Source organism: Sinocyclocheilus rhinocerous, unplaced genomic scaffold, assembly GCF_001515625.1.
Source record: "Sinocyclocheilus rhinocerous isolate Xijiao unplaced genomic scaffold, SAMN03320098_v1.1 scaffold1243, whole genome shotgun sequence".
In the NCBI taxonomy this organism is placed as follows: Eukaryota; Metazoa; Chordata; class Actinopteri; order Cypriniformes; family Cyprinidae; genus Sinocyclocheilus; species Sinocyclocheilus rhinocerous.
Window position 1 is genome coordinate 124,160 of NW_015626033.1, and position 10,204 is coordinate 134,363.

The window sequence follows — 10,204 nt, forward strand, 5'->3', positions numbered from 1 at the left end:
GTGAAGTCTTCTCTTGATTGTAGACTTTTGACAGTGACAGGCCTACCTCCTGGAGAGTGTTCTTAACTTCACTGGATGTTGTGAAAGGATTTTTCTTTACCATGGATAGGATCCTCCAATCACCCACCACTGTTGTCCTCTGTGGACGTCTAGGCCTTTTTATGTTGCTGAGCTCACTAGTGCGTTTTTTTTTTTTCTCAGAATGTACCAAACTGTTGATTTGGCCACTCCTAATGTTCCTGCTATCTCTCTAATGGATTTGTTTTGATTTTGAAGCCTAACATTTGTTTGTTTCGCTTGCAAGGAGAGCTCCTTTGACTAAATGATGTGGGTTCACAGCAACAGCTTCCAAATGCAAATGGCACACTTAGAATCAACTCCAGACCTTTTACCTGCTTAATTGATGTGGAAATAACGAAAGAATAGCCCACGACTGTCCATGAAACGGCTTTGGAGTCAATTGTCCAATTACTTATTGTCCCTTGAAAAAGGGGGGATGTACATGTTAAAGAGCTGTAATTCCTTAACCTTTCCTCCAATTTTGAGGAGAATACCCTCAAATTAAAGCTCAGAGTGCACACTTTAAGCCCATATTCATTATATAACTGTAACTTGAATATGTTTTGGTCAGCAGCTAAAATAATAAAAATTGTGCCTGTGTCCAAATATATATGGACCTAACTGTATTTTGTCTAAAGATTCAGTAAACTGTTTCATGCTTTACAGGGTTAATTTTTCCCTCAGTAGATAATTTTAAATGATCTGGTCTGGTGACAAATGCATTTTTAAAAGTACAAATATTCCATGCAGTCTCTCAAGGTCATGGAAAGTCATAGTAATTGCAAAGGAATTGGCAAAATGTTGTTTAAGCAATCCAAAAATATACCATTACCTTCTCTGCTGCTCTTTGGAGAAGGCTTTGCAGTCTATGAAACAAATCTAATACACTTGTGAGGTATTATATTACAGCGGACACTGTTTGTTAAAGTTGTCTTCAACTCTTTAAATAAAGTTTGCCTGCTGAAATCCACACCTGATGAAGGATCTTCAAGCCGCAATGCGTTAGTTGTGGTTTTTAAAGTTGTAGCTGTATTTTAATATAGCCGTTTTAATATCATACATCAATTATTTTGATTTACAGATCGCCGTCAGTTTTAGATATAGTATAGCATGTCAATTTTAGGAGTATAGCATGTCACACCGCAGGACAAGTCAGTTTCCCAAAAGTATTCAGTGTCAGCATATAAGTGCTTGCTTGTGTGTGTTCAGGTGGGAAAAGTGGAGAGAGATTAATAAAAATGTATTTTTTATTTTATAGAATTTAAAAAAAATCTTGGCCGGTATCTGGGCATCAGGTTTAGAGACATTTTTCATTTGGACACCTTGAAAGCTACAGACTGCTGAAGATTTTATTTCGGAGAAGAAGAGGTTCACATTTCATCTGAGGCCAATTAGAAATGTAGCCTTTTTCTCTTTCCATAAGTGAAAGTGAAAAAAGAGCATGACATTTGTTTTTAAAATGTAGCATTGAATTCGGAGAGAACAAGGTTTATTGGAAAACAAGATCTATGGTAACCGTGTTGCATAGATAGATCATCGGAAACAGGATATGAAAGTGTGTAGGGTAAATTATGTCCAGTTAAGGACAAGAAATTGACACACACGCAGCACACACACTTGTGCATCCACTTCCACTGCTGTGCCTCAGAAGGACTCTTGCTCTAAACAGGCTGGTGTGTGTGTGTGTGAGTTCTTTGGCTGCAGTGCCAGGGAGTTACCAGAAGCGGCTGTTGTACTTGGCAGCATGTGTGTGTGTGTGTGCACAAGCTGTCTGAATGAACTCTTTCTCTCTCGCTGAGCGGGGAAAGAGAATGTCAAAGCAAGTGAGAGGAGGGACCGGCACTCATCGCTATACTTCTCTGTTTTTTCCCCCTCGTTTTCTTGCTTCTACATCCCCACGTTTCCCTCTAAACAGGAAGTGACCTCATAGTTCCACAGCTGGGAAGTGGGTGTCATGGAAACAAGATGGCGATGTAGTTGCCCTGAGACTTGTAAGAGTCAAGGCTGACCCATTGTGGGTCTGTGTGTGTGTGTTAAAAAAGTGTGAGGTGAATGATGATGAAACATGCATACACACAATTACCCACATTTAAAGGGATATTTTACCCCAAAAATGTCATTATTTACTCCTGTATGACTTTACTCTTCTGTGGAAAAAGGGAATTTGTGAAAAATATCCTGACTGTTCTTTTTAATATAATCAACATCAATTAGAACTGAACCTGTGAAGCTTTAGAAATTCCGCTAAAAAGCATAACAGGTGGTCCATATGATTTACGTGCTATATTCTAAATCTTCTGAATAGTCCCAACTTTAAAAGAGAAGAGAATGATGTCAAACATACATCTGAATTAATCAGACATTCTTCTGAATCTGATCTTTTTCAATGAATCACTTGATCTAGTTTATGAATGAATAATTCTGAATGATTCATTTACGATCTGACTGAGCTGTTCAGCTCACTGATTAATAGATACAGATTTAAGAGAGAAGTAGCAACTCTTTGTTCATGAATCAGACGTTCTTCTGAATCAGATCTTTTTAATGCATCAGTTGATTTGGTTTACAATGAATGATACATTTGCAGTCTGACTAAATTGTTCGACTAACTGACAAATAGATAAAAATTTCAAAAGAGAAGTAGCAAGGATTAGTTCATGAACCAGACATTCTTCTGAATCAAATCTTTTGATTCAGTTGATTTGGTTCACAGTGAATGATTCATTTACATTCAGATTGAACTATTTCATTCACTGATAAATATATAAAGAATCAGACATTCTTCCCAATCTTATTTTGCCAGTGAATCAGTTGATCCGGTTCACAATGAATTATTACAATTGGACTGAACTGTTAAACTCAATGATCCTGTTAACAGTTTACTAGAGGGGAATTTAAATATGAAACATACTTTATCTGGACCCCTTTATGATTCTATTATTGTGCTTTCGACCAGAAGAAATTTTAAAGTTTCTCCTTGTGTGTTCAGCAGAAAAAAAGGAAGTTCTGATTTGGAATGACATGAGGATGAGTAAAGAATAAACATGTCTGTTGTAGTTATCTCTTTCTAACATATAGAGCTTTTTTCTTCCTCCCTGTCTGTATTTTTCTCTTTCTTTGTCGGTCCTCTCTCTTTCCTTTCAACTTCCCCCTTCCCTCCCAGCTCCGATGACACCTTTCGCTCTCTCGTTCCTGGTTAAGAGGTGTGTTTGATGGTGGTGATGGATGAATTGCTGTGCTGCTCTCCTCCTCCTTGACATGCAGCATTTGTAAAATGTCCCTTCGAGTCACTTTCTCTTTCTCTCTCTCTCTCTCACACACACACACACACACACACACACACACACACACACACACACACACACACAGTGTGGTTGTGTGTGCATGTGAGGTGGATGGTAAGTGTGTGTTCACTTCTGACAGAAATGCTCATGGTTTGGGGGTGTGTGTATGATCGCATACATGCACGAGTGCATCTTGCTGAGAGAGACGTATGTTTGAATGATTGCTCGACAGTTCTTTTAAGGGACGTGTGGAACACGAGTGTGACATTCAGCAGACTTTGACTGTGTCCGAAAGCTGAAAATAAGCATTGTACAGTGTCCATGTTTGCTCGGTTATCTCCTAAAGTCCCCTTGAATTTGTTTTAGATCATTAGACATTATGGCATCCTGGAAGCCGGTCTCGTTCTAAAGGTGGTACATGCAAAATACTACCTGTTTAGTCATTATCTGGGTTTCCATTCACAAATCTTAATGCAAATATTAGGATTTCGCAAACAAAAAAAAAAAATTACTGAATGGAAAGGCCAACATAAAAAGTGCATGAAAAATGTATACACTCACTTAAGATGGTTACATTGATTAATGTACTACTTGAATACTATGATGGAAAAACAAAAAATCCAAGATTTGCTCAAGTCATGTGACAGAATAATTGCATTTTTTTTATTTTGCACCAATTTCCCTGAAAGAGATGGAATTGCTGCTTTATTCGCAAATAGTTTTTGCAATATTCAGATTTTTCGCAAGTTGACATTAAGGTTTATTTATTTTTGGCTTATTTTTTTAATGAACATTACGTAATCTAATTAATTTGACAAATTTAATGAGTGCAGATGTTTCACAAAAAATGAAATCTTACACTTTTTTTTACAGTTTTTTTGAACGATATTAATTCTTTTATTCAGCAAGGATGCATTAAATTGATCAAAAGTGACAATAAAACATTTATAGAGTTACAAATAATTATATTTCAAATAAAAGCTGCTCTTTTGAACTTTCTATTCATCAAAGAATCCTAAATAAAAATGTACACACAGATGTTTTCAATGTTGATAATAATATGAAATGTAAAAACATTTCTGAAGAATCATGTGACACTGAAGACTGGAGTAATGACTGCTGAAAATTCATTTGAAAATATATATAAATAGAAAACAGTTATTTTAAATTGTAATACTATTTCACAATATAATTTTTTCTACTGTGTTTTGATCAAATAAATGCAGCCTTGGTGAGCTTTTCGTGTGCGTTTTTTCGTATTAGTCTTCCTAAAAATTCGGCACGCACAAACACCTCTCAAAATGCTTGCTACAGATGTGAAAAACACAGAAAATTGAACCCGGTCCGATTTTTTTATGACGGACAAAAGTTTTGGAGGCAGTGTGTGAACGTGATTGACACAACGTGAGGTCGTATTTATTTTTTAACGTGCAAAAATATTGGATGAGAATTTTGAACTCCGTGTGCAAGGACATTTAGAGACTTCTTTCAAAAACATACAAATTTTTTACTGACCCCAGCATTTAGAATGGTATTCATTTTAAATATATATGACATACTGTATAGAGCAGACTAAACAGAAGAAAGAGTCTTATTTAGTACTGGTAGTTATATAGGTGGTTTCTGTGGTGTGTGTGTGTCTTGTGTTAAGAGTTGAACTCACATCATAACGAGTTTAGAAGCAAAGCCATCTCTGATCTTTCATTAAAACATCAATTGGCTGAGATGGTGACAGTGTGACAGCTTTAGTGATGCTTTTGGTCAACTGACATCTTGACCTCTAAGGTGATCTGCTGTGAGCTTGCAGGCACACACTCCACTGAGCTTCAGGGTTAAATTGGCAGAGGAAATGGAGCAGACAGAGAAAGGGGGCGTGTCAGGGGGCGGAACCCCTCTGTGCCATGGCATCGGTTGCTATGCAACTGAGTTCTGAGGCTATTTATACTCCCTGTGCTGCCCCTCCCACTGACTTCAAAAAAACGTAGACGGCATAGCTGCAGATTTGGGGGAAAATTAGATTTCGATTCAACTCCGGCTGTCTGCACACAGCCAAAACACTGCAGTCAGTCCAAGGATGAAGGAGACAAAGACTATGAAAAATCATTTCAGGATAGAAAACTATTCATTCAACAACTATAGTTACAAATATCACCACTATTACTAATGAGTGGTCAAATCAGCAACTCAATACTGGCAGCTGCAAGGTGTTGAGAAGGACACACACACATACCTTGGCCACATTCACACTGCAGCTAAATGTGGCCCAAATCTTTTTTTTAAGGGACTGATGAGAACTTTTAAATGTGGCATTAAAATAGTCAAACTTGGCATGCTAATCTGAATTAAATAAATGGAGGCAATTATTATGAACCTGATCTTCCGTGGAGGCTGCCGTGAAATTACACATCAATTAAGAACAAGGGCAAGGAGGCGGAAAAGGGCCTAAATTGTATTATTGGCATTCTGTGGACTCATTGTCTTCCACACTAATGGAAATGAAGCATGTCAATGATGGTGAATGATTATGAATGACAAAACCCGCATTATATTAGACTGTTCACACTGTATTTATTATTTTTTTTTTATTTATTCTTAATTTTGTGATTCAATTTTATTTTTGCATTTGTAATGTATTTGTAATTAATTTATCAATTTGCTATTTTATAAAACTGAATTAAAATGTCATGCATTTTGTGCTGTTCATGTTGTATTTTACATTTATTTATTTTTATTTATTCTTTTTCATTTAGTTTATTTTTCAATTTTTCAATTTAGTTAATTTTTCAATTTTTCAATAAAAGAAAAGGTACATTTAAAGCACTTCAGGGCAGTATTTTTTTATTATTTATTTTTTTCAGTCCTTTTTTATTTTAATTAAAAATGTCACATATGATTTGGGCTGTTCGTAGTATCATTTAAAAAACAGACCCGTGTCATGTGTGAACATAGCCCTGAAGACTTTGTCAGGGTCTGAGATCACACACCTGTTCTAGAAAACAACTTTTGATATGCATTTATAGTCAACATAAAATGCCATTCACTATTCACTATGCGTTTTGCTTCCATAATCAGATGCATTTCTGAGTTAAACAGGATATTCATTGAGCAGAATGTTGGGTGGGACTTCACTGTATTCATCAAGATTGATTAGGTTTGCAAAAAGTGGATGTTTAATATTTACTAAGATAAAAAAGACAAGTAAACCCTACAACTCTTGACCTGAGATGATAGATACATACAATTACATTTCTTTAAAATATGTTTGAGTTTCCCCAGTAATCCTCATCCATTGTAAGCCACATCAACATCTCAGATCTGTTTTTACCCGTGTCAGCTGAAGTGAAACTGACCGGGATCGGTGGCTGCGTGGACAAGAGAGCTCTGCACAATAGGGATGATTGAGCCCAGGAGATGGTCCATTACAGAACAGCATTTAATGACAACAAGAATTATTGCAGTGCTTTGTAATTACCCAAGCATTGACTGTGTGTGTGTGAGAGAGCAGAAACGGCCACAGCAATTCTCTCACTTTGCCAGACTGAAGAGAATCCCTTCATAAAAGACGCTTTTTCTTCAGTCTCTCACCCTCTTTTCTTTCCATGTCTCTCACTCTGAAGGAGGGGTAAGTGGTCATCAGCGCTAACATCTCTCTCTCGTGTCTGGAAGGTGGTTATCGCTGAGACCTCAATGGTCCAAGCTGATTATGGTCCTGAACCCAGCAAATCAACATTTGATTATAACGTCTGTGTGATGGCGTTGTGATAATCGGGCTCATCTGATAATCAGTGGCAGTTGGTATTTTGTGAAGTGCATTATGGTCACCAGGACACTTGACACTCTCTCTGGTTTATTTGTTCTGCAGAAGAACGTTTGGGCTAAAATCACTCCCTTTCCGTATAAAGTGTGCTGTAGCATCTGGGACTGTTTATAGATCTAATACCCTCTCAGAATCACAATATTTCTCTCTTTCTGTCTCTTTGTCAGTCAGAGGAACTTGGCTGAGATCACGGAGCTGATTCACACGGCCTTCCTGGTGCATCGTGGGATTGTGAATCTTAAGGAGTTGACGAACTCGGATGGCCCCCTCAAAGACATGCAGTTTGGGAACAAGATGGCTGTTCTGAGTGGCGATTTCCTGTTGGCGAACGCCTGCACGGGATTGGCCCAGCTCAATGACACCAAGGTACTAAATGAATGCTGTAAAAAGCCTCCAGGTTTTTCCATTTCCATTTTTCGCTTGCTCCATGCTCAGTCATGAAAGAAACCCTGCTGTTTGCTGTTGTAAAATTTGAGCCCAAATAATAATCAGTACACATTTTCCTAGCTACAGTATTCACACTACCATTCAAAGGTTTGAGAACAGTAAGATTTTTTTTTTAAAGAAATGAATGCTTTTATTCAGCAGGATAGCATTAAATTGATCATTTGAAGACATTTATAATGTTATAAAATATTTCTATTTCAAATAAATGCTGTGCTTTTGAACTTTCCATTCATCAAGAATCTTGAAACAATGCATCAAGTTTTCTAGAAAAAGAGTTTTAAGCAGCACAACATTTTTCTACATAGATGATAATAAGAAATGTTTCTTGAGCACCAAATTAGCTAATTAAAATGATTTCTGAAGGATCGTGTGACAGGAAATTTCAGCTTTGCCCTCAAAGGAATAAATTGCATTTGAATATGTATTAAAATAGTTATTAAAAATAGAAAACATTTATTTTAAATTGTAATAATATTTCAAAATATTGCTATTGTTACTGTATGTTTGATCAAGTCAATTCAAAGTTAGTGAGCATAAGTGAGCATGTTTTCTTAAAAAAAAAAAACATTTAAAATTTTTTTATTCAATTGTAGTGAAGATGAGGACATAGATTTCAGTAGTTTTTTTTAACAATATAAAAAAATTATAAACGTGGACTGTCCATTATTTCTAAAAGACAAGGGAAGTGTTTTTATTTACTTGTGTATTTTAATTGATTTATTTTGCATTTTAAGGATTAAGAAATACAATTGAGAACATCCCAGTAATCCCCAAATAGAGGTTTTGTCAGATTTAGCTTACTACTTATATTTTTGTACCAAAAATATAGTTAAATAAACAAACGCATCTCTTCATGCTGGAGGTGTGAGCCACTTTTTTCCATCACATTTGTGTTTTTATGCAAAACACTGAAAAAAAAATAATAATTTCACCGGCTCCTGACTTCCTTTTCAAAGACTTTGTTCTCCACGCTGTACGCAGTGTGTGTCCTGTCTTGCTAATTTCCATACACTTGCATTCTCCCTCATTCTCTTGCGCTCTTTATATGTGTGTGCACGAGTGAGTGAGCATATGTCTCCTACACCCCTCATTAAGTGTCAGTGTTCTCCTCCAGCTCTAATTAGAGTCGCAGTCAAAGCACCGTCTAACTGCATGCGTCCAGCAGCCCCACTGCCTCGCTTCGCTCAGGGTTACAGCATCTCACTAGAGCATCTTTTTGAATATCTTACAGTGTTATGAATGGCCAGTACAATATCAGGACATTTTAGAGCAGTGTTTCCCAGCCTATTTTGTGTTATGCACCCTAGAGTCCTATTGATTTTGGTCAAATACCTCTAAAGGTTGTTACTTTTAACTCGTTGGTGCTGTTCTAGCTGCTACTTAGGCTGGGCTCAAAATGAAATAGACCATCATAGGTTACTGAATTGAAATGCACTACATAGGCAGCAACACCATGCATCATACAAATGGCACAAGAGCTTTGACTTAATTAAGGGATAAATTCATAAAAATAAATTTGAAACACAGCTCACAAAATATTGGGTGCATATATATTTTCGATTGTTTTAAACTACATACATTTCAGTATAGCATGATTAAAAGTGTACATTACTGTTCAAAGATTTGTGATCTGTAAGATTTTTTAGTGTTTTGAAAGTCTTATGTTCACCCAGACTGCATTTATTTGATTAAAATAGTACAGTAACAATATTATCACAATATTAATGACAGTATTCTATTTTAATATACAGTTGTGCTCATAAGTTTACATACCCCTTGCAGAATGTGCAAAATCTTAATAATTGAAACAAAATAATAGGGATCATGAAAATTGCATGCTATTTTTTATTTAGTACTGTCCTGAATAAACTATTTCACATAACATATGTTTACATATACTCCACAAGACAAAATAATAACTGAATAACTGAAAAAAAATAAAAAGGGTAATTTCAACTTTTTATCTCACAATTCTGACTTTTTTTTCTCGCAATTGCAAGTTTACATCTAGCAAATCTGACTTTGTTTCTCAGAATTGTGAGTTTATATCTCTCAATTGTGACTTTATAACATGCAATTACGAGTTAAGTCAGAATTGTGAGATATAAACTTGCAATTCTAAGAACATATCAGTCTTTTTTCCCCTCAAAATTAGGACTTTAGAACTCGCAATTGTGAGTTTATATCTCACAATTCTGAGAAAAAAATGTCAGAATTGCGAGAAAAAGAGTCAAAATTGCCAGATACAAAGGGGGCTTTCGCACCGCTTTAGTTCCAGAACTAAATGTACAGTACTAAAGTACTGGGACGATTTTGCGCGAACTATTTCCCAGTACCATTTATAGGGTTGCATTCACACTGACAGTGTGTACTGTGTGTACTAGGATGTGACGTAAGCCGGTCGACAGCGACGTCATTTGTGCGTGGCGTTCAACAACAGAAACAAAGAAAAACAACGTTAACAACAGGAGGATGGAAGACGCTGTGATCGGAGCTGTGTTTTTGTTGTGTCTCGCGGGTTTCACAATAATGGACATGGAAAGTCGACGTATACGTAAAGCGATTGTAAGACCGGAAAGGAGGACTAACAATCTCC

General features: G+C 36.4%; 1 protein-coding gene across 1 annotated transcript in view; it reads left to right on the top strand.

The window, feature by feature from the left end:
- The window catches only part of LOC107706935 (decaprenyl-diphosphate synthase subunit 2-like), a 33,755-nt gene that overhangs the window by 14,257 nt on the left and 9,294 nt on the right, over nt 1-10,204 (top strand). Inside the window, exon 4 of the mRNA XM_016510793.1 lies at nt 7,329-7,527. Within this exon, the coding sequence (XP_016366279.1) occupies nt 7,329-7,527 (199 nt within the window). The remainder of the gene's footprint in view (nt 1-7,328; nt 7,528-10,204) is intronic.